Source organism: Rhinolophus ferrumequinum, chromosome 21, assembly GCF_004115265.2.
Source record: "Rhinolophus ferrumequinum isolate MPI-CBG mRhiFer1 chromosome 21, mRhiFer1_v1.p, whole genome shotgun sequence".
Taxonomy (NCBI): domain Eukaryota; kingdom Metazoa; phylum Chordata; class Mammalia; order Chiroptera; family Rhinolophidae; genus Rhinolophus; species Rhinolophus ferrumequinum.
Genome location: NC_046304.1, coordinates 43,115,989 through 43,141,524, shown reverse-complemented (window position 1 = coordinate 43,141,524; position 25,536 = coordinate 43,115,989). Strand labels below are relative to the sequence as shown.

Below are 25,536 nucleotides of genomic sequence, written 5' to 3'. Positions count from 1 at the left end.
GATCTCATTTGAATGAAATTTTCTTCCCTCAAAATTCCGTCTGTATCCTGATGCTTAACATAATTTAAAATGTAATTTCCAAGAGCCTCTCTCATTTCTGTAGATATGTTTATCAATGTAGAATGTTTAAAGATCTGTGTTCTAAGTCCATCATGCCATAGTCGTTTAAAAACATTTTAATTCATTGTCTTTTGTGTCATTTATAGGTAATCACAGGGCCTCAGATCCGCCCTGGTATGACAGTGATTAGAACACCACTCCAACAGTCAACACTAGGAAAGGCAATTATTCGAACACCTGTGATGGTACAGCCAGGTATTCATCCATTCAGTATTATCATTTTACATCTAAACAGCCAGTCCAGGAAATCTGTAATATTCTGTATTTGGCACTCTACATACTAGAAAATACCAATTTGAATTAAGACTTCAAAGCATACTAAATTTCTAATCCATCATGGGATGCATCCATAGATATTTTTTCATATCTGGCATTGCAAAATAGATCCAAGTCTGCTTATTTAATTGTGTTTTTTAAACTTCTAATAAATGGAATACATGCATTCAAATCATGGAAATAAGAATGAGCAAAGAAAATAGTCTTTGTGTTAAAAGACGGAGATAAGGAAACGGCCAAGAAGGATTTAAACGGAAAGCATAAAACAAGATTACAAGGACAGTGCCAGCCCTTCATTAATGTGAATAAGTTAAAGCTCCCATATTAAAAGTTGAAGATCATAAAGATTAAATAGGAAAAAAGAATCCAACTATACATTTTTGAGAAACATACCTAAAATCAAATTACCCCCAAAGGTAAAAAAAATAAAAAGATGGGTAAGGATACATGAAATAAAGACAAAAAAGAAAGAAAGAAGGGGACAGTGGGGGGAACAAGGATAATCCTAGTAATTTTGTACAGAGTAGAAGTCAGTGTTTAAAAAAACGTTAAATAGGACAAAAAGGGTCATTTTATATTGGCTTAAAGATACAGGTTGCAATGAAGATCCAGTCTTGGATTTTCATGAATTAAATATCACTGAAGTGTAGAAAGCAAAAACTATTTGATATCAAGGAGGTATTAACAAAGGCATAGTAGACCAGAAACAGACTGTGTTATCAACTTTTGTACCTTCAGGAATACACATTGGTTTTAAATATTTGTGGACAATTTGTACAAAAATGGTCATATAATGCATCAGTGGTAAAACCTCGATGGATTCCAAACAGTAAAATCTGTATAAGCTACATTCTATGTAGTAAAGATAGAAATTAATATTAAAGTATTATAGTAATAACCTTTACTTGCTTGGAAATTTAAAAATGTATGTTCTCATAAGTGATTTTTTGTTTAGAGAAACATGAAATGGCTAATTACAGACATTATCAAATAGCAACTGAGCTATACTGCTAAAGATGAACTCAGAGGCAAATTCATTCATTTAACACGTTTGAGCACCTATTCTAGGCAGTTGAACTACATTGGTGAACAAAACAGACAAAAACGCCCATATTCTTAAATCTTAATCAGAAGTTAGGAAAATATATAAAACAAATCTTAAATGAAAACAGGAGAGAGAAAGTAAAATAAAAGTACAAGTAGTAATTAACAGAAAAGGCAAATATTATTAAAATAAACCAATTTTTTGCAAGTCTAATCTTGAGAAAAGAGAACAAAATGCTAGTTTAGAGAATTTGGAATGAGAAAGTGCTATAAAAATAGAATGAACTTTTTTAAATAAAAAGAGAATTGTGTGGGCCGGCCCGGTGGCTCAGGCAGTTGGAGCTCCCTGCTCTTAACTCCGAAGGCTGCCGGTTCGATTCCCATATGGGCCAGTGGGACTCCTCAACCACAGGTTGCCAGTTCAACTCCTCGAGTCCCATAAGGGATGGTGGGCTCTGCCCCCTGCGACTAAGATTGAACACGGCACCTTGAGCTGAGCTCCCTCCTGGATGGCTCAGTTGGTTGGAGCGTGGGCTCTCAACCACAAGGTTGCCAGTTCGATTCCTCGAGTCCCACAAGGGATGGTGGGCTGCGCCCCCTGCAACTAATTGAGCTGAGCTGCCGCTGAGCTCCTGGATGGCTCAGATGGTTGGAGTACGTCCTCTCAACCACAAGATTGCCAGTTCCACTCCCATAAGGGATGGTGGGCTGCGCCCCCTGTAACTAGCAGTGGAAACTGGACCTGGAGCTGAGCTGCGCCCTCCACAACTAAGATTGAAAGGACAACAGCTTGACTTGGAAAAAAGTCCTGGAAGTACACACTGTTCCCCAATAAAGTCCTGTTCCTCTTCCCCCCCCCCAAAAAAAGAGAATTGTGTACAGGTATCCCTGAGTTAAGACTTTGAGAAGTCTCACTATTTATACTCAGGAACTAAAACTATTTGAATAATGAGGCATAACTATATACTATGCTTATAAATTTCAAATCTCAATGACTCATCAAGGAAAGAAATTTAGAAAGTTACTATAGTATTACCTACAAAAAATAATTTCACATGGATGGATCTTAAGAGTATAATGCTAAGCGAAATAAGTCAGACAGAAAAAGCAGAGACCCATATGATTTCAGTGATATGTGGTATATAAACCAAAAACAACAAAAGAACAAGACAAACAAATGAGAAACAAAAACTCATAGACACAGACAATAGTTTAGTGGTTACCAGAGGGTAAGGGGGGTGGGGGATGGGAGATGAGGGTAAGGGGGATCAAATACATGGTGATGGAAGGAGAACTGACTCTGGGTGGTTAACACACAATGGGATTTATAGATGATGTAATACAGAATTGTACACCTGAAATCTATGTAATTTTACTAACAATTGTCACCCCAATAAATTAAAAAAATAATAATAATAAGTTAGCATCATAAAAAAATATATATAAAATAATAATAATTTCACACCTCATGGTTTTATGGGTAAAATTCTTCAAAATGGTTAGGAAACAATTTCTTATAAAAAAAAGTTTCAGAGAAAGAAAAGATTAAATCTTTTCCTGTTCATTTTACAAATTTAGCACAATTCTAAGAAGAAATATAGCATCCTTTTCTTTTTAAAGGAAGTTTTCTGATGCCTAAGTAGTATTTATCCCAGAAAAGAAAGTATGATTTATTATTTCAGTTAATGCTACAGGGAAAATTGTTAAAATTCAGTATCTACTCTTGTTTAAAAATAGATGCCAATTATGCAGGTAACTAAAAGGAAAGATAAAGGAGAAAAAATATTTATAGATGATAAATTGTAATGTACTTATAAAATTGAAAAACGTGGTAATTGCAAGATGTATAGAGCCTTTGTTCCTTAATGCCTTATGTAGCTGCAATTAGATGTTTGACTTGCATATGTGAGTCTGTAGCTTTGCAAATAAGTGTGTCTGGTGTGGAAAGAAAAGCAGGGTGGCCAATGGGGCTGGTGGGGCCCAAGGAAGATGAAAAGAGTCACAGCAGTTGTGGTCGGACAGATGGAGGGTGGGTAGATGTTTGCACCGTGTCTGAGGGTGCACAGAGCAACTTAGCGTTTCCCAAAATGGAATCCACAGACTCCCGCGATATACACAACTTTTTAATTGTTGAATTTGCATTTTGATGATAATCAAAAAATAACATGTACTATTGGGGATCATCTGAATGACCATCATATAATCATTTGGTACCAGCCCTTTTATCCATCTGTGTTTATGACGACACTATATCAGTACCAGGTGATCAACTACAGTAACTTTTCATGCATTGTTCCTCGAACTGCAGTATGAGAACATACTGTTAGGGTTCAGAAGTTCTCAAATCCAAGTACTTGACTACACGTGCTGTACTGTGTTTTTGACTCATCTTGAAGAATGAATGGGTAAGAATAGCCAAGTAAAATTTAGAAGAAAGAGTAGTGACAGAAAATTTGCAAAGCCAGTTTTGAAAGTATATTTTAAGCCTCCAGAGTTAGGAGTGTGACACCAAAGGAAACTACACCAGTAGAAACCATTAAGGAAGCATTATATGTGAGAATTTGCTGTATGACAAAGGCGTCATTTTGAATCAGAAAGGAAGGACTGGATTTATCAGTAAATGATACTGGAATAATCATTTTATAGTTGGGAGGGCGGAAATAGACTTGCTAATATGTACCATGACTGAGAATATACTTGGAAAGATCTGACTAGATAATGCAAGAAAACTTTAAAAGCAATAATTACAGCAAAAAAAAAAAACATAAAAAAACTTTAATAGGTTTACAAATAAATGAAATTGAAAAGCAAACAACAAAGAGGAAAAATACATTTTCATAATTTATATCTTTAATCTGTATGAAGCAACTATATAAGAGAATTCACAAATGAAATATAACAACTTGACAGATGTAAACTGTAGTAATTGAAGAAATTCAGGCCCCGTGATCATAATCTTTCCGATTGCTGGAATATTTTACTTTAATGATAATACCTACAGTTTCATTGTTCAGTAAAATGGGCACTCAGTGGTGGTGGGAGTATGAATTGGTATAACCTTTCTAAAATTCCGTTTAGTACTGTGTTCCTACTGTGAAACCAGTAATTTGGGGATTCTAAGGAAATAATTGGAAGCACATAAAAATTTATAAATAAGGATTTCACCATGGACGGTTCCTTTTAAGTTTATTGGGATGACAACGGTTAGTAAAGTTACATAGGTTTCAGGTGTACAGTTCTGTAATAATGCATCATCTATATATCACATTGTGTTCACCATCCAGAGTCAGTTTTCCTTCCATCACCATATGTTTGATCCCGTTTACCCTCATCTACCACCCCCTCTCCCCTTACACTCTGGTAACCACTAAACTATTTTCTGTATCTATGAGTTTATGGAGTTATTTAAAACAAAGAAAAAGGAAAGTATTCTAAGTGTCAAAATGGGTTCAGTTTTATACATATGCAGTAATATTTACACCAGTCATTAAAAGAAATATACACAGAAATATGTGTTCACAGAAGGAAAAAAGTGAATATAAAACTTACAAAATGTGATACTATTCGCTAATTAATAATGAATTAGGACTTTGTAAATGCAAAATTAGCTACCAAATAATTACTGTTAGAGACTATTCTACTAAGGAAAAATATCCTACCTTGTTTTTTCTTCCAATTTCCGCAAGTTAAATGAGAAACCGAAGTTTTTAGACGACTGTAGAGCCATTCCAGTTGACTGCATTCATTAGATATTTATCGAACAGTAACTATGGGAGCATTCTTTTAGCATTTTGCCCTAGTACAGGCACACCTCTGAGATATTGATGGTTAGGCTCCAGACAACTGCAATAAATCCAGTATCACAATAATGCAAGTCAGAATTTTCTGCTGGTGGAGGGTCTTGCCTTCAATTTGAAGAAAATGTAACATCTCTGAAGCTCAGTAAGACAAGGTGTGCCTAAATTAAGGATATAATGATCCTTCCCCTCTTGGTTCCCCCAAGCTATCTGGCACATAGCTGTAAGAAAAGTTTATTTATAAATGTAACTAGCCCAGTGTATGTTTCAGTATGTTTTGTTTAAAATTCATGAATTAATTATATATTAAATTTTTAAAAAATAGCATATTCCTAAGGAAAGGCAGCCTTATAAGTGGCATTTTACACATTCTTTTCTGTCTTCCCTCTTGTCCATTTTGCTTTAGACATCTAGGAAGAGTATTGTTTTTTCACTCTACTACAGTTAGCAGAAACTGGAGAATGGTTATCAGTGAGCTGGTTAAAAACAGGCTCACTGACAATGAGGTGGGTGCTTTAGGTGTGGGTATATGTCTGCATGCATCCTTGGCATCCCATAAGTCTTTTTTGAAAATTGAAAAGAATACGTTCATCTGATGTGTTGATGACTATTTCATCTCAAAATACTGCCAAGGGCATGTAAGTATTTGCAATGTTTTGCTGTCTGCATTAGGTACTCCTCAGCAAGTGGTGACTCAGATCATCAGAGGGCAGCCTGTTTCCACTGCCATCTCTGCCCCTAATGCAGTTTCCTCAAGCCCTGGGCAGAAAGGCTTACCTTCAGGACCATCCACTGCAAATCTGCAGTCGTCAACCTCACAATCCCCTCGTCCCCAGCAAGGACAGGTGAAGCTTACCATGGCACAGCTCACCCAGTTAACACAGGGCCACGTAAGTACCGCGACTTCATTTTAACCGTAGAGGTGATCTCATTTATTTATCTTGCTGTAAGTTTAGAAGCATGTACTTATTTTCAGAAGTTAAAAAAAAGTACTTATTTTAAGAAATGGTGGCTTTCTAGGGTTAAACAAAAACACTAAAAGGCACAGGATATACTATACCTCAAATATCTAGAGCCCTTAGACCATGCATGCTATAACAGCGAGATGGCAACCTTTAACTACCAAAAGGTATGGGTTGGCCAATTTCCAAGGGAAAAATAAAATTTGGGTACATTAAGCTGCTTCCTTGCAAGACTCATTATTGTCATCAATTTTTCTAATAATCAATAGATTGAATGCAGTTTCCATTAAAATCCTAAGAGATAATTTTTGTAGAACTTGACAAGCTGATTTTTAAAATTGATACGGAAGTGCAAAGGACCAAGAATAGCTATAACACATCTGAAAAACTGGAAGATTTGGCCTATGTGATAATCTGATATCAAACTTAACTATACTGCTTTATTAATTAATACAGACACAAGGATGGCTAGACCAATGGAACAGTAAAAAATGCAGAAAGTGACCCATGCAGATGTGGACACTTGTTGTATGTGAGAGGTGGTATTGTAGATCGTTCAAGAAGGACACACTTCAGTAAATGGTGCTGGCACAATGGAGCATATATGGGAAACTATGAAAATGGACGTGACCTCACTCAGCCCTCATAACCTAGGGTAGGAAAGGAAAGGCTTTATGAACACACAGAAAACACTAACCATAAAGGAAAATTTTGTACATTCAACTACATTATAAAAGAGAGTGAAAAGAATGAGAAAAGGTATAAATGGAATTAACTAAGGAATATTATCCAGAATACATGAATTACTGCAAATCAGAAGGAGAAAATCCAATAGCTCATTAGAAAAAAGGCAAACAACCTAGATGAGAAAAGAGGAAATCTAAATGTCTAAAAATCCAGAAAAAAAGCTGCTGAACTTTATTAGTAGTGAAAGAAATGCATATTAAAACCATTTGCATAAAAGGTTAGTATAAATCAAAATGTCAGACAGAATCAGGGGTTTAAAGATACGGAGCAGAATGAACTCTTCATGCACAACTGGTTTAAACATTTTGGAAAGTTGAAAATATGCTTGCCCTCGGTCCCAGTGATTCTTCTGGTTCTCCTTCGGGTGTATTCCCTAGAGAAGTTCTTGTTCATGTGAGCACCAGGGAAATGAATCTTCATAGCAGCACATTGTTCGTGAGTTAAAAACTGGAAACGACCCAAATGTCTATAATCAATTAGATACATAAATTGTGGTATATTCCTACAGCAGTGAAAATGAACAAACTAGAGCCACACAGAGCTACATTGTTGAGCTAAAGAAGCAAGTAACGAGAGCAAAATTACATCATGATTCTATATGGGTGTAATTCAGAAACAGGCAAAACCGGCCGTATTGTGTAGGGACACAGGGCCACTGCATTGTGTCCCCACCTGGAGGGGACACCATTCCCATCATCATCTTCGTGGATGGTGCTCCTCAAGTTGTGAGCCTGTGGCCGATAAAGCGCTGTTCCTAAGTAGTAGCACTATGAGGAAATGCAACGTTGTCGTAACAGTGAGAATAGTGGTTACCTCTAGGGGAAAGGAGGGAATTAAGAGCAGAGCAGGTCATATGGACGCTTCTTAGGTACTGGCAGTGGGGACCTGAGTGCTGGTTTTATACATGTTCACCTTCTAATTATTCTTTAAACCATACGTGGTGTTTTATGTTTTTTTGAGTGTACACACAAAGAAAAGCAAGAGTAAATAAGGGACTCATGAGTAAAGTATACGTTGCTTAGATTTAGTACGTGAACTTTGTAGTATAAGTTTTGGCTGTTGGAAATTTGGGGTGGGTTGTTTTTGTTTTGACTTTCACTTTCTAATTCTCTGCCATATTCCTGGTAGTTAAGGTTACTGGATTTAATAAGTACTGACAGAAGAGACAGTACATATAGAGTTTTTAGTTCCTGGTCCCCATTTTGATAATTTCTGGTGACCCTCTTGACTTGGTATTTGTATTCCATGTCTAAAGCCTAAGCTCTTTGACTTTAATACACACAAACACACCAGAACTAGGTACATGCTGAAAAACAAACTAAGAGACCTGGGTTCCTCATTTTATCTCACCTTTAACTTGGTCTCTAACTTTGGGCGAGGGACTGAACTTTCTAACTTGAGTTTCCTATTTGGTAATAAGATTATAGTAATATTTTCTCTCCCTACTCCACAAGGTCACAAGTCCATTGTGAGAAAATCAAATGAGGCAGTATGTATAAAGATGCTTTGAAAATTGCAAAACAATATGAATATCAGATGATTTAAAATCAGAATTTTGTGGTGACGTTAGTCATTCCCTTCAATGCCCTTAGATTAGCTCCCCCCTTATCTGCGGAGAATACATCCCAAGACTTCCAGTGGATGCCTGAAACCCTGGATAGTACCGAACCCCAGATATACTATGTTTATTCCTATACATACACACCTTTTCACTTAAAGGAAGCACCTTACGGCCTGTCTTTGGCATGTTTGAATTGCCAGCATCACTACCCTTGTGCTTTGGGGCCATTATTAAGTAAAATCAGGGTTACTTGAACACTGCAAGCACTGCCATTGCATGACAGTCGATCTGATAATCAAGAGGGTTACTAAGTGACTGGTGGGCGGGCAGTGTATACAGTGTGGAGACACTGGACATATTCATATCCCGAGTGGCTCGAAGCAGTAGGTTCGAGATTTCATCACACTACTCAGAACAGCACACAATTTAAAAATTATGAATCATGTATTTCTTCAATTTTCCATTTAATATTTCTATACTGTAGTTGGCCATGGGTAACTAAAACTGAGGAAAGGGAAACCATGGATGGTGGAGGGGACTACTGTATTTTATAATTTGGGAAATTTAAATCTGGCTGCCCAGGTAGAGAGCTTGGATTGGAACTCTGGATTGTTCATGATTTTTCCACTAAACGGCGTCAGTCTTTTTAAATAAATATTTTAGCTTATCTGAATTCCTTCTGCTGCCATTCCGTAGACATTCAAATATATATTTTCATTACATTGCAGGATCTTTTCAACATAAAAATGGTATTCTTACAGATAGATGCTTTGATCTCTGTTTACATGTTGTGTGTTTTTTCCATAGGGTGGCAATCAAGGTTTGACAGTAGTAATTCAAGGACAAGGTCAAACTACAGGACAGTTGCAGTTGATACCTCAAGGGGTGACTATACTTCCAGGTCCAGGACAGCAGCTGATGCAAGCAGCGATGCCAAATGGTACTGTTCAGCGCTTCTTGTTTACCCCACTGGCAACAACAGCCACAACGGCCAGCACCACCACCACCACCACCGTTTCCACTACAGCAGCAGGTAGAACTTGGGCTTTTATCGGAAACACCACATGTTATTACCACAGCTGTTGGGCTAAGACGGGAGGAGAGGACGAGTGCTTACCTTTGGGAGGATATACCTCAAACCAATAAGCCTAACAGCTGTGACTGGTCAGCTGCACAGGATCTGAACTAGATACCTTATTCTTCCAGACTCCCTGTCACCTCCATCCCCCCATAAAAAATATAGAAAGGGGATAGGGCCAGCAAAACGTAGTGGGTATTATGGTAACTGTGCCTACATTTACTCCTTGCCAAGCCTTATAGGCACTGAGTCATGGAGTTAATCTCAGGGTAGGTGGACATATCCAGCTCATAACCTGCAGGTGAGAGCTGCAGGTGCAGCACCATTTTGTTAGCCTGCTACTGTATAAGCTGCTGTCACAAACTGCCGCCATGCCATAGGAGAAAAATGAGGGTTGCTTAGCCTGGACCAGAAGACCGGGCTGATTTCCAGAGACTACGCCCTGCTTTGGAAGCCAGCTTTCTGGAGAGTCAGCAAAGTGTGCAGAGGGTAGCCCTGAAATAGCTCAGGTTCCCCAATTTAAGAGAGTCCTAACCCACGTGTATCTAAATGGAGCATTTCCAAGGCACCAGTCTTCTATACTGAAATGTAGAATTCCCCTTCAAGTTGAGAAAATCCCCTTCAAGTTGTTCTTTAACCTCAGTCTCATGTTCTAGAGTAATAGATTATTTGGTCTTTCCTTTTCACAGGTACAAGTGAGCAAAGGCAGAGTAAATTGTCACCCCCGACACAGGTGCAACAAGCCAAAACACTGCCACCAGCTCAGTCATCAAGTGTGGGTCCTCCGGAAGCCCAGCCACCGACTGCTCAGCCTTCAGCTCAGCCCCAGCCACAAACCCAGCCCCAATCCCCAGCTCAGCCTGAAGTTCAGACTCAGCCTGAAGTTCAGCCCCAAACAACTGTTGCATCCCATGTCCCTTCTGAAGCACAACCCACCCAAGCACAGTCATCCAAACCCCAAGTCGCAGCACAGTGTCAGCCTCAAAGTAATGTCCAAGGACAGTCTCCTGCTCGCGTCCAGAGTCCACCACAGACTCGAATACGTCCATCAACTCCATCCCAGGTGTCTCCTGGACAGCAAGCCCAGGTTCAGACTACAACCTCCCAACCGATTCCAATTCAGCCACATACATCTCTTCAGATACCTTCCCAGGGCCAGCCACAGTCACAACCCCAGGTACAGTCTTCACCTCAAACTCTTTCATCAGGACAAACGTTAAGTCAAGTTACTGTTCCATCCCCATCCCGTCCTCAGCTACAAATACAGCAGCCACAGCCCCAAGTCCTGGCTGTGCCTCAGCTGCAACAACAAGTCCAGGTTCTCTCTCAGATCCAGTCGCAGGTTGTGGCTCAGATACAGGCTCAGCAAGGTGGTGTGCCCCAGCAAATCAAACTCCAGTTACCTATTCAAATTCAGCAAAGCAATCCTGTACAGACTCACCAGATTCAGAATGTGGTCACAGTGCAGGCAGCCAGTGTGCAAGAGCAGTTGCAGAGGGTTCAGCAACTCAGGGATCAGCAGCAAAAGAAGAAACAGCAACAGATAGAAATTAAGCGGGAACACACCCTCCAAGCTTCTAACCAAAGTGAAATCATTCAGAAACAGGTAAAGTTATTAAGTAAAAGCAGCATGTTCAGTAGCTTGAATTATTGTGCTGTGCGTTAGACTTAGTGTTTGGTTGTGTTAGGTTTCCTAAATGAGACAAAAGTCATTGATGTTTCGATTTGGAAGCAGCACTGGATTGACCAAAAACTACTGAATGACTACTGTGGTTTGGAACTCTTTTTTAGTCCGTGCTTATTAGAAAAACTACTTGTATCGTGGGAGAACTAAGATGGGAAGCATGGAGTTAGGAGTTTAAGTATCATAAATACAAAACTAGAAGGTTTAATGAAGTTCTAAAGCCATTTCGGGCATCATGGCAATTTGTTTGAAGTTATTTACAGATGTCATCCCTTAGTTTGCATGTAGACTAAGCAAATTATAGACAGATTAAACTCATTTGCATTTCTAGCTACACCTTTATAAACAACTTTTAAATACCATTATTCCATAGCTGAAATAAAAAAGTGGCATCATGCAATAGCATCTTAGTGAAGTAAGGTAATTTAGATAAGGAAGCATTATTCTACTTAAAATGAAGTCACATGTATGATGACCTGCAGCATTACTGGAAAAAAATTCTTTGCATCTAAAATCGCTTGGCACTAGTTAGGGGTTTGAGTGTGGATTTCAAGTGTTTCCATGTCATGAGACCTGCATTCATCTCCTGGGTCTCCCATTCACAGTCCATGAAATTTACTTCCAATGACCTATATTCTCACTAAAACTTCCTCTCTTTCCAGCCTCCCAGGATTATTGTAATGATTAAATGAGGTCATGTATGTAGAAGCACTTTATATTTGACATACAACATTCTGTAAATTTAAGGCATACAGTGTGTTGAGTTGATAATTTATGTAGTGTAATATGATTGCTGTTGTAGCAATAACTAACACCTCTATTGGGTCACATAAGTGTCATTTCTTTTTAGTGGCTGGAGTAATATCTAGTCTCAACAATGTTGCTGATTATAATACAATATTATTGTTAGAAGCACTTTTTGAACAACAAAAGGATTTTAAAGATCTATGGTAATATTCTCATAAGATTGACATCATGTATAATATGTTCAAATGCATTGCGACCCAGCGTGGAGTACTGTATAGTCTATAAATTGAGAATTATGTATTACAGTAGCTGTCTTTACCTGAATCTCTTCACCCCATCTGTGGGATGGGGGTGGGGGAATTCTCAAATTAATGCCTGGGAAGAGAGCATAATGTGAATAACACGGCCTTTGGAGAATGATAGCTACCGGTAGGCTCTAATTGCAGCCATATTACTTACTGTGTCTCAGTATTTTATTTATAAAATTATTCTTACCGTTCAGTATTGTTTTGAGAAATAAATGAGGTCATGTCAAGTGCTTACCTTACTTAGCACAGTGACCAGGACATGGTAAACCTAGACCATATAGTAGCTCTAATTTTATTTGTATTATGATAGAAAATTCCTAGTTTCTTTGGGAAACACATGCTTGTGCTCTGATTTCTACTGTTACCTGTATACCAACTTGTGGTCATTATAAAATATGCACTTTTGGATTTTGTTCTGTCCTGAAGGTGGTGATGAAGCATAATGCTGTAATAGAACATTTAAAACAGAAAAAGACCATGACTCCAGCTGAAAGAGAAGAGAATCAAAGGTAGGGAGAAACGCTTATAACCCAGTAACACAGGGTCTCACTGTATGTCGGTCTCTTCTCTTTAGCGTGTACGGGCACAGGTTCTGAGTTTATATTTCTTATCTTGACTGAAGTTCATTAAATGAGAACCCCTGGCACTAATGGGTTCTCATTGCTGGTTGGAATCACTCTTTGAAGCTTTCCAGTCATCAAAAAAATCATGTCTTAAGCCTTTCAGAATGAAATGCCCAGCATTACATAGGTTGTGTATTTCTCTCTAGAATGATTGTCTGTAACCAGGTGATGAAGTATATTTTGGATAAGATAGATAAAGAAGAAAAACAAGCAGCAAAAAAACGGAAGCGCGAAGAGAGCGTGGAACAGAAACGTAGCAAGCAGAATGCTACCAAGCTTTCTGCACTGCTCTTCAAACACAAAGAGCAGCTCAAAGCTGAAATCCTGAAAAAGAGAGCTCTCCTGGATAAGGACCTACAAATTGAAGTGCAGGTGAGAAGGGGTTTCCTTTCCTTTTGTGCCCACTATTTAGCATCTAATTTCATTCGTTTTTCCCTGTGAAATTTTGGTTGAGCTTAAAATTGCAGCTTATTTTCTAGAATTTACATTTTTGTACATTTAGTAAAAAGCTGTGGGACACATGTCTTTTGAAACAAGATAGCGATTTTATATCTAAATATATATTGTAATCTCTAAAGTGGACAGGCACTGGAAGAGGTTAGTCTATTGACTTAAACATTTGAGAAGTCTCCTGGGAATCACTTTTTGTCTCTGACACAGTCTTGCCGGAAGTTATTAGGAGCCAAGTTTCATGAGAAAGGTAGACAGAGGAACTGTGAAATAATGTTGAAAGAATGAAAAATAAAGTGTGCTCATTAAGTAAAACCACATTTCTTCCTTGATTTGTGACCGATCTGGCAGGCTTTGCCAATCCTCTGCTTACTTGGGGAATTTATTGAAAAATGAAAGAAAACATCAATTCATACAACAGCTTTTACAAAGAGAAGTGGGCTATCTAAAGCATCTATAAAAGTACATGGTATATTTTAAGAGGTGAGAAATATTAAAATATTGATCAGCCCCAAAAATCAACATTCTGCGCAACTCTAAGACATTAGAGATCTTCCCACAAAAGTCAGACACCAGATGATAATGCCCCAAATCTTCATTATTATTGAGCATCTCTGGAAATTCTAGCTAATGTGTTAAGCGAAGAAAAGAAAGAAAAAGATGAAATTGTTAACTGTATATGATAAGATTATTACATCAAAACTCCAAAAGAAAAATTACTAAAACTTATGAGCGAATTCAGTAACTTAGTCACTAGATAAATATCAAGACTATAACCATTGTCAAAGTGTAATGAACAGAAGAGCTAATTCACAGAAGCAACAGAATGTATAATATACTACCTTCCACCTTAAATTAAGACACATTGTATAGATTAGAATTTTAATGTAAAAAAGGAAACCACAAAAATAACAGAAGAAAAAAACATGATTGTCATTTTGTAATGTTGGAGTGGGAAAAATCACTCCTAAGCCTAACAAATTCCATATGCCACATGGGAAAAGAGATTTGATGGCACAAAAAGAAAAAAGTTTATATAGGGAAAAAAATACCATAAACAACATTGAAAAACAAATAACAAGAAAAAAAATCGGAACATTAATGGCAGAATTAATATTCCTAAAATTTAAAGAGCTCTTTAAGAAATAAGAAAAAGCTAACACTAATTAACTAGGTGAGGGGAATACTTTCACAATATATATGTAAATCAAATCACTATAATGTACACTTTAAATATCTTACAACTTTTTTGTCAGTTATAAAAGTACATGGTATATTTCAGCTTCAAAAAAGCTGAAATTTTTAAAAAATCTAGTAGAAGATTGTATAAGACATAAAAACAAAGTTTTCAAATCTAAAAATGTCAAAGACTAATAAACTTAAAAAGATATTCAACCTAACTACTAATGAAAGAAATGAAAATACTGTTTTTTCTAGAAAAAATATCATGTATTTCTAGAGAACAGTTTATCAATATGTATGAGAAGATTATAAAATGTAGATACACTTTGATACATAATTTCACCTCTAGAATCATCTAAGATATATAAGAAGGACATAATGAATGTTAATAATAACAAAAATCTGGAATCAGCCCAAAGCCCACAAAGAAGAGATTAGTAATCAGTGTTTCTCACCAGGCGCACTCTGGGCCCTTTCGACAGGCTAGTTTTTTGCACAAAACTACCAACTTTAATATTGGTTTCCAAAGGTTAGTAGCATCCCCTTTATTGTAACAACCAAAAGAATGACTTTGTCCCCTTCACATACATTCTCAAATACTCTCTAGAGGTACCATTACCACCCTCAGTTGAGAACCACTGGATAAAATACATTTTGGAGTGCCCACACAATGGATGCCATTTTAACAAAATGGTGAGTGTAGGATTGGTGCTTTTTCTGTTTTTAATTCGTTGAGGAAATTCTCATGATAAGTATTTGATGAAAAGTGCCAGTTGCAGAATAGTATTTATAATGTGAGGTATCCATTCAGTTCACTCAACAAATGCTTATTTAACATTTAAAGTGTTTCACCTACTGTTCCCACTCCATATTCTACACAAAGTGGGGAAATTTTGTAGTTTATATTCTTTATGTATAAATAAATTGCCTTCCAAAGCAATTACTTTTAGCCAACAAATAAAAAAAATCTGTAAGTCCATTCTCCCAAAGATTACCATTTAAAAATAATTTTAGAATATATCTTGTATGTATTATTTTTAATATGGGTATTCACATAAACAGATTTTATTCAAAACAGAATCACACTGGAGACAACATATACTGAACATTTACTACATTCATTACACTATGCAGCCATTTTTAAAAGGTTATTGCTACTCTAAATAATTCTGTTGTAGTTATGGTGTTCTTTTTGACAATGCATTACTTATCTAATGAGGAAGAAAATTACACTTTAAGAATATAGTCCACATTATTTTAACTAGTAGAATTTATTGCTGAGATAATTTGCTTTGAAGGACAACATTCAAATGTGTATGTGCTAACATTTTTTTTTTAATTTTTAATTATAATGATTTTATTTTTTATTTTCAAGATATGTGATCAGTCCTTTATATCTACCTGTTCTTTGTCGTTTCTGCTTGTCTTTTTAAAATAGGCTTTATTTTTTAGGGCAGTTTTAAATTTACAGAAAAACTGCACAAAAAGTAGAGTGTTCTCATATCCTACCCCCCACTCCCAGTTTCCCCTATTAATTAACGTCTTGCATTAGTGTGGCACACTACAATTGGGAAGCCAATATATTGATTCATTGTTACTAAGTGAAGTCCTTAGTTCACATTAAATTTCACTCTTTGTGTTGTACAGTTTTATGCCTTTGACTAATGCATATCATGTATCCATGTTACATAGAAAATACAGGATCGTGTCATTATAGTGTCATACAGAGTAAGTTTCACTGCCCTAAAAATGTCCTGTGTTCTATCTTTTCAGCTCTCCTCCATCGTCCTCTGCTTGTCTTTTTGATAAAATAATTTCTTAACTCATTTTTGAGTAGAACTTGTACCTTCATTTACCTCTTTTAATATCTCAAGCATACATATTAGTATCTCAGACATACGTATTTTAAAATTTTTGTCAAATTGTTCTATAAAATTGGTTTTATGCGGAGTGAATTCAGATTTGGTTATTGCTTTTGTTGGTAGTCTCTTTTTCACATTACATGTTTTCATTTGGTATGTTAGTGGAGGGGTTTTGTTTTGTTTTGTTTCCTCTCTTGAAGCCCAGTGTAGCCCAGCCAACCCTAACACCAAACGGAAGCTGTCTTGTTTCCCACCTTAACACCAAGCGTGTTGAGTCCCCCTTTTTCCTGCAGAAACTATTACTGTTGTTGGGCTACCACTTCCTGCTTCTGGATCTGGAGCCCAGCAGTCCTGCAGCTTCGGCCCTGTTCACAGTTTCGTGTTTCCATTCCATACAGACATTAATATTGTATTCAAGCACGGCGGTGTCTTCAGTTTTCTCCTTTTAGGTTTTTATATCATCAGTATGTTCTTGAAGGACAGATCAAAGAGTGTACCCACTACACCGTCTTGACGATCTCGATTGTCCTACGGTCTATTTCATTATGTTATAAACCCATGTTAATTACAAAATGAAACTCAAAATTTACTTCCCTAGGAAAAAGTTCCAACTTTTTTTTTTTTTAATTTTTATTGGGGAATATTGGGGAACATTGTGTTTCTCCAGGACTCATCGGCTCTAAGTCGTCCTTCAATCTAGTTGTAGGGGGTACAGCTCAGCTCCAAGTCCAGTCGCCGTTTTCAATCTTAGTTGCAGGGGGCGCAGTCCACCATCCCATGTGGGAATTGAACCGGCAACCTTGTTGTTGAGAGCTTGCACTCTAACCAACTGAGCCATCTAGCCGCCCTCCAACTTTCTTTTTAAATAGAGAAGGTCTGTTGAATGTCACAGAGCTTATCTTCTCACAAGACTATCTAGACTACATGGAAAAAAATACTTCATTAATCCAGGACCATTCAGGTTTGTTAGAATTTTTGTGATGTTTAAAAGCTTGGTCATAACTATAGTTTCTTTACACCAAGTTTGTTCATGGATGCCAATCATAGTGGTTTTTCTAAGAATAAGTTGTAGCACTGGGTAGCAGAGTGTGTCTGTAAAGTATTTTGTACGGAAAGCAGTAAGGATTTTAATTTATGACAAAATCTGTATTAAGAAAATGCTCTCCCTGCCGTCTTAAATTCTAGACATGGGAGCATAATGAACAAGGCAGATATCTCGTTCTGCTCTGGGCTAATCAGATCACATTTTGAATATCATGTTTAGTACATGTTCAGTCTCACTTGAAGGACACAGGAGTGGCCAGAAGAAAGCAGCCAGTGGGTAAGGACACTTGAAATCACACCCTGAGCCACCACTGAAATAACCAGGACATGATGAGGGCATGCTGGGAAGGGATGTACTTTTTAGACACTTGGGCGTCTTTCTGTCAGATCTCCTTTATGGGTAACTAGCAGCTTTCTAGTTGTTACGTAATCTTCACTTTCTATGTCTAGTTGTTTTAACTGGTTTTAAGGTATAGTAGGAACACTCTACTCTTGCTTGGAATTGCTAAAACGCCCTCACATTAGGCTGAACTTTGGAGCTACTTCGACAAGGGAGGTAACGTAACATCCTCTGGCCTGAGCGTGCATTTACGTAAGTCAAATGATAGTCTTGTATTGTCTTTAATTGACAATAGGAAGAGCTCAAGAGAGACCTGAAAATTAAGAAAGAAAAAGAAATGGTGCAGGCCACAGCAGTAGCTGCCACTTCCCCGCCTCCGGCCCCCCCGCCTTCGCCTCCGCCTCCGCCTCCCCCACAGCACTCGGGCCCTCTGGCCACGGCCACGGCCACGGCCACGGCCACACTGCCTGCGGCTTCCCAGAAGAGGAAGCGAGAAGAAGAAAGAGACTCAAGCTCCAAGTCCAAGAAGAAGAAAATGATTTCTACTACCTCAAAGGAAACTAAGAAGGACACAAAGCTTTACTGTATCTGTAAAACGCCTTATGATGAATCTAAGTGAGTAGATCCTTTTGAGCTCTAGTTTATTTTCTTAAAGTTTAGCTGTTAAATCCCTAGTTTTGAAGAAAATGAGTATATTGATAGCAATGTAAAGTAAAATAGTTAAAAGAAAGGGTAATAGTGTTTCATCTGTGGTGTTGCATCTGATATTCTTAACCTTGACACTAGAAAGTAAAAACATTACCTCACGTGTTCATGGTTCGTGTTTGTCCTTCATCATATTCTTTTCTGTCAAAAACAAGCTTTCTGTTGCTCCTTTGCTTTCTCCTCTTCTCTGGATTAACTCCAAATCAATCAGTCATGCTGTCTGGAGAAGGAGGTTTATGATTCTTGCTGCCCAGAGTTGAGCGCATCCTTTCTGGAATCTTTGCAACCCTATGATTACATCAAATTCTAGAGACTATCTGAGTATGAACGGTGCAAGGGGTTTCGAGTTTGCGTGGCTTTGGTTTTTTTATTGTTTAATTTTAATTCTGTGGTTTTTGTATTGGAATACTGTAACAATACTATTTTTGTCAAAGTTCCCATTTTCTTGTTGGGGACAAAAGTCAGAAAAACACAAAAAGTGTTCCTTTTACCCATTCCTCAAGTAAGACACTCCAAAATTTGATAAACATGGCAGCTGGAAACTGTTTTTGACAGTTGTGACTTGTATTTGGTGATATAGAAACATTTTAGAGATACTAATCTATAAATGTAGTCTCATTTTTTAAAATCATTATTATCATTCAACTAAGTATTTAGCTTCCATTTTAAACATTTACATTTAGGCCAGCTTTGTAAAGCCAAAATAAACCATGATATTTTTACAGTACTGAAAAGTTCATTTGTGCTATAAAATATGATCATTTGGTATTAGTAATGCTTATTGTCTACCTTAAATGGATGCCTAATCAATTTCTAAAATAAAATTGTGATCTCTTTAATGATGTGTAAGTTGCAACCTTGAAGCTGCTTTGATGGTGCTATTTAAATTATAATGTGCAAGTGCTAGATCAAAACTTTCTGTTGGTAGATTTAGCTGTGTGTTGAATTCAACACAGATCAGTTTAGGCGTCTTCACTTTGCATTGTCTTCCTTTATTGGGAACTACACATAATGTGAAAAGTGGAGCCCTATTAACTGATTTGTCCCATAGTCTAATACAAGTGTGCCTCCCTTTAAGCAATATAAACTAAATGATTTCTAGAACAAAACAGAACCATGATTTTCTTTCTGACAAAAGATCTGCTTCTGAAATTTCTTTTAACAGTCTTCTTTGGCATATTGAAAATACCCAGATCACAGAAATTTATAAGTTGCGTAAAACGAGGCACACGTGGACATGTACTCATTCTATTGAGATTGCCTCATTATCTCGTGGATATTTCATATTTTTCAGTTTGTCATTATTAACATTTCAGGATACCAGGTTCATTTGAGTTAGTGGCTGTGTAGGAGTATTTTATAATCGCTGTACCAGACGTGGCTGGTTTGGGAATCTAGTGAGAGTGACTAAAACTTGAAATTCAGATCCTGAGCTTACTTCCAGAACATAACAGCCCACCATCTGGTGAGGGCAACATACAAAAACACCTTGAAGGCCCACACCTGTGGCATTGAAAATCATGCAAGAGTCATATTCAAAAGAAAAAAGTTAGTGGTAACAAGATAAACCACACAGCATGTATTCCTTAACGTTCATAAAGCAGGTTAGTTTGAAGCTTGAGAACTACTTTTCATTTCTCTAGGTCAATCTACCAAGAAACACCTTGCTAGAACCAGTGGCATCAGCAAGGCCAGTCTGGTTCCCTGTGATTCATACTAATCTTGCTATGACTTTGGCATGGCCATCTTACACAGTGCCCGCCCACACTTTCAGATAAGCTGTGTGTTTGTCATAGAGATACTTTTCATTTTGTCACTGGGGATCTCACATTACAAAAGCCTTGAGGGTTAACCGTACCTGATTAACCCCCAGTTACACACTCACAGAGCCCCACCCTGCCAGTTACTGTAGAACCTCTCACTGTTCTGGATAACTACCCTTAAATTGCCCTCCACACCAAAATTTTGAATTGAAGCCGTTCCTTACCAGTTAATTAGCATGGCCACTCTCCGCAGTGTCACACACATTATATTAACTGGTCCATGTCATCATCTGTTACAGTTAGATTAAATTCCAGGGTTTATTTAGAAAACTTGTCAGAAATTGAATTATTCCATGTACCTTTCTTAGTTTTTCTTCTTCATATCATATTTTGACCATTTATCTTCTACACCTGGCTGACCTGCATGTTCCCTGTAGTGTAACTTCTACTTGGTGTTTGCGCTTTGCTTTGTTTTCAAATTTAAATTGTGCGATACATTTTCAAACCTATCTAAGAAATAGCCCTGATTTTGAAATGGCTTCTGTGGCATAGGTTTGACAGATGTAAGTCTTTGATTCTTTAGCTTTGGTTTTTGTGCCTGTTACAGTTTTACACACATTCATTAAGAAGCAGACATTACCATCAGTGTGTTCTTTATTTTTTTCAAATTCCAGTATGTTTTTAATGACCCATATTTCACTAAACAGTGTATTTGTTGAAATCGATGTTAGTGACTTTATGTTTCCATACTTGATACAGTGTCAGATGCTGTAGTTTGCCAGGGTTAGGATGGTTGGATTCAAGGTGTCTAGCTGACTCATTGCAGAAAGTTATCCTGTAAGAAAGTGAATCAGCGCAGGGAAGACAGATTTAAGTACCATGCAGCTCAAAATGACAATTACATTGTCATTTTCATTGTGAATACTTTTAGGTTCTATATTGGCTGTGATCTTTGTACTAACTGGTATCATGGAGAATGTGTTGGCATCACAGAAAAGGAGGCTAAGAAAATGGATGTGTACATCTGTAATGATTGTAAACGGGCACAAGAGGGCAGCAGTGAGGAATTGTACTGTATCTGCAGAACACCTTATGATGAGTCACAGTGAGTTCTGATAAGAGCATCATATTTAATAATTTAGGAAGCCAAATTGCTCTGACTGGTTATTTATTTTAAAATAAAAAGCAAGATATTTTTCTGCATATATTATACACTTACATTACAAATTCCTTTCCAGTTTTTTTCTCTTTTTCCCTCTTTACCTCCCCTTCAAAATTTATGTTGCTTCATAGTGAATGTTTGAGATTCATTGGAAAAAATATGGTTTAATGGTAGACTTGACTGTTCAACATGTAACATAGAAATTAATGAGATTAAAATAGCCTGACTTGTTTGGACTTCATCAGTGTTTGAAATGGCTTTCTTGTAGGTTAGAAAAACACTAATTTGGATACAAGCTCTGAGACTGTTATTAGCTTATAGGCTTTTGAACTCCCAGTTGGGTGGTTAATATCAGCTTCCCATTTGATATGGTACTTGTTGAAAGATTTTTGGCTTTATTTTGTTTTGAGCTTTAAAGTCAATTAAAATGTTTTACTTTTTTTGTATTGGTTCTCTAATATTATAGTGTTCTTAATAAACTATTAATGCCTGTTCTTAACATCAGAAATACTAAATTAACACATAGGAACGTCAATCTTTAAAAGTATTAAAGCAATTATAATACTAAATGTTTTATATACCAGGGTTAGAATATTTTCAGGTGCATGTTTTATCTCTTTTAAAGTAAGTTATAAGTAATGTGATCCCATCTGTTTTGAACTCACATTTCCATTTCGGACCTTGCAGATTCTATATTGGCTGTGATCGGTGTCAGAATTGGTACCATGGGCGCTGCGTTGGCATCTTGCAGAGTGAGGCAGAGCTCATTGACGAGTATGTCTGTCCACAGTGCCAGTCGACAGAGGATGCCATGACAGTGCTCACGCCGCTGACAGAGAAGGACTATGAGGGTTTGAAGAGGGTGCTGCGCTCTTTACAGGTGAGAAAGCACTCTGTGCAGTGTTTGAAGATGAAGTCAGGCAGCTCGACTTGGGAAACACTGCTCGGGTTGAACTTGCCAATCTTGGAGTACCTGTTATTTACTGACTCCCAGCCAGTCAGCGACGTACTCTGCAGACTTCAGTCCTCCACATGCCAATGTCATGCGGCTCACCAAATCCACACACTGTGGTTTACCTAACACTTGTACTTTAAATGACTCACTTTTCTTAACCTAAACTTGATCGCAACGCCACAGATTGAAGAACAGTTTAATTCAGTCCTAGTGAGATACAAATGCTTATCTAAGGTTTTGAGCCAAAGCCTTTCCTCCCTTATTAAAAATTTAAAGGGGATGGGATGGCGTACGAGATTAGCAAATGTAAGAGATGTGTTCTAGTCATACAAGTGCTAGGTTGACACTTTCTCCTGTTGTAATGATGATCACAACTGAAAGCACTAAAAGGAGATCAGCAGTCTCAGTATGTGGTTGAATGTTCTTTAACGTCACATCTCTGCCACCTCGTTAGCCAGTACTGGTAACTATTCCACACTTGGAACCCATCCCACCCCAGTTTTACGGATGTGCCTACAGTGCCAACGTCGCTTAATGGGCAGGTCATCAGGTGGAACTAGTACTCCACCCTCCCACCCCCCATGCCACGGTCTTCAGACAAGCCTTTGAGAACCGTTATTATAGCGTGGTCCTTTGAGATAATTTGGGACCAGAGCAAAAATCACCTCAGTATTAATATTCTATCTATCCAATTTAAAACTGACTTTTGGAGTTTAAAGGTTGTTTGATGCAGTAGCTCCAATGGGAAACTTCAATGGAATTGGTATTTTCACCTGACAGTAATGATGCTTTGTTTTTTTTTCCTGTGGTAGGCCCATAAGATGGCCTGGCCTTTCCTTGAACCAGTGGATCCTAATGATGCACCAGACTACTACGGTGTTATTAAGGAACCAATGGGTAAGTACTTGGGTTGAATGTGGAGTTTTTTCAGGAGTCTACAGATATTCGTCATCCATAAAATTATATCATGAGGATATGTTAAGTAGATTTGGTAGGAGTATAAATTGGTATGGTGACTTGTAGGATAAACTAGGAGTATGTATTTACAATGCACATGTGCATAACCTTGGACCTAGCAATGTCATTTCCTAGGATTTACATTGGCACAAGTTCATTGCTCATCACAGCAGTGTTTATAATTGCAAAAATACTGGAAGTGAAATAGCCACCAATAGAGGAGCAGCTAAGTCAAATGATATATAAGCAGAGAATTATGCAGCTCTATAAAAGAATGAGTAAAATCAGTGAATGGTCAGGGTCTGTCTGAGCCTCTTGTCCTTTCCTGTCAACTCTTCCTTATCTTTTCCTGAAGGAGAGCAAGTGTGATGGGCCCATAGTAGAGATCGAAAAGATGTAGCCTCATTTCCTGGTTAAAGAAAGGGGGGGGATAATAAGTTACGGCTACAAGTGATTGTATTAAGATGGAAAGCTACAGTGATTATATTAAAAAGTTTATCTGCAAAAAAATTGTAAAGTTATAAAAGCTTCCAAAACTGACAAAGGATTAGCTCCAGCTGATGAAAGAAGTATTCTAAAAGCCAGCTAAGCATTTTATAAATGCGAAGGGTTTTATTGTGTATTTGAAAGTTGCTAAGAGAGTAGATCTTTAACGTTCTCCCCACAAGAAAAAAAAATTGTAACTTTGTGTGATGGTAGTGTTAACTAAATGTATTGCAGTGATCATTTTGCAGTATATATGCATATCAAATCATACTGTATGCCTAAACCTAATACAATGTTAAATGTCAACTATATCTCAATTTTTAAAAAAAAATTTTTTTTTTTTTTTAATTTTTATTGGGGAATACTGGGGAACAGTGTTTTTTTCCAGGACCCATCAGCTCCATGTCAAGCCATTGTCTTCAGTCTAGTTGGGGAAGGCGCAGCTCACTGGCCCATGTGGGAATAGAACTGGCGATGTTGGTTTTATGAGCACTGTGCTCTAACCACTGAGCCAACTGGCCGCCCCCCAAAATTTTTCTAATGGGAGGGATTTGTGTTTGGTGATAACTTTTCAAAGAGAAGGAAACGTAGAAGAAATTAATGAGGACTTAGTTAAAAGTATCTTTCAGAAAATAAATAAATAATCATTACCTCTGTTCTCTAGATGTTGAAGATAGAAGTTAATCCTATTTCAGATTTGTATAATCTGCTTTGAGAAAGTACCTCGCGGGGAGGGTGGATGGATGGATGGATGGATAGATAGATCATTCTACTTCTAAAAATAACACAAGTTAATTGTAGAAAATTTAGGCAATAAAGAAAAAAATAAGAAAAGATAAAATGCCCTTTCATCTTTTCCTCACTGAATCCCATTTTGGTGTGTTTTTATGTGTGTGTGTTTAAATTGAGACTATAGAATGATCCATCTGGCACACATCTTCCTGTATCATTAATCTCCAGTAACGTGATTTTACTGGCTTCATATACTCTGTAAATTGAATATACCTTAAGTTAGTTAACCAAAATTCTTTTCTTGAAGAGCTAGGCTGTTCTCCTATCTTACTTTCTTTTTTTAATACCACCCAGATAAACATCATCTTATGAATGTACATAAACATAGTGTAGATCTCCATAAATATAATACTGAAAGAAAAATGAAAGATACAGAATAATACCTAGGTTTTAAGCAGTAAACAATTATGTATTTTCTAAGGGTACATAAATAACTTTGGAAATATATAGAAAATGTCTGGAAAGATATAGACTACATTGAAAATAGTAGTTGCTTTTGGAGTATTAGGGAACCAACAAGATCAGCAGCTTTTATAAAACAGAAATAGGGTACATGAATTATCATGCTTTATAATGTACTTTGTAATCTTGTCAGTACCTTTGTCACATCAGCTGTGGTGTAGACTTACATTGTTTTTTAATTACATGAAATTAAGGTAATTTATTTAATCATACCCCCCCATTAATGGATTCTTCAGTGGTGTGCAGTTTTTGCTACTATATAAACAACACTTATGTGAATATCTTTGATCATGTGTCTGCCTACGCTTGTTTGTTTTCTTAGGAAAAATTCCTAGAATTAGAATGTCTGCGTCAAAAGGTATATGTACTTTTTAGGCTTTTCATAAATATTTTTAAATTGCACTTCAACAAATTGAACCAGTTTCCACT

At 37.2% G+C, this 25,536-nt stretch overlaps 1 protein-coding gene across 14 annotated transcripts in view; it reads left to right on the top strand.

Moving 5' to 3' along the window:
* Positions 1–25,536, top strand: part of BPTF (bromodomain PHD finger transcription factor) — a 131,930-nt gene that overhangs the window by 95,873 nt on the left and 10,521 nt on the right. For 8 of the 14 annotated variants that reach the window (XM_033090808.1, XM_033090806.1, XM_033090807.1 and 5 more), the window contains 10 exons: positions 207–315; positions 5,910–6,127; positions 9,315–9,540; positions 10,275–11,191; positions 12,751–12,833; positions 13,094–13,319; positions 18,121–18,440; positions 21,225–21,398; positions 22,143–22,335; positions 23,223–23,307. In XM_033090808.1, the coding sequence (XP_032946699.1) occupies positions 207–315; positions 5,910–6,127; positions 9,315–9,540; positions 10,275–11,191; positions 12,751–12,833; positions 13,094–13,319; positions 18,121–18,440; positions 21,225–21,398; positions 22,143–22,335; positions 23,223–23,307 (2,551 nt within the window). The remainder of the gene's footprint in view (positions 1–206; positions 316–5,909; positions 6,128–9,314; positions 9,541–10,274; positions 11,192–12,750; positions 12,834–13,093; positions 13,320–18,120; positions 18,441–21,224; positions 21,399–22,142; positions 22,336–23,222; positions 23,308–25,536) is intronic. The other 6 variants (XM_033090805.1, XM_033090812.1, XM_033090809.1 and 3 more) reach the window with 3 other exon arrangements.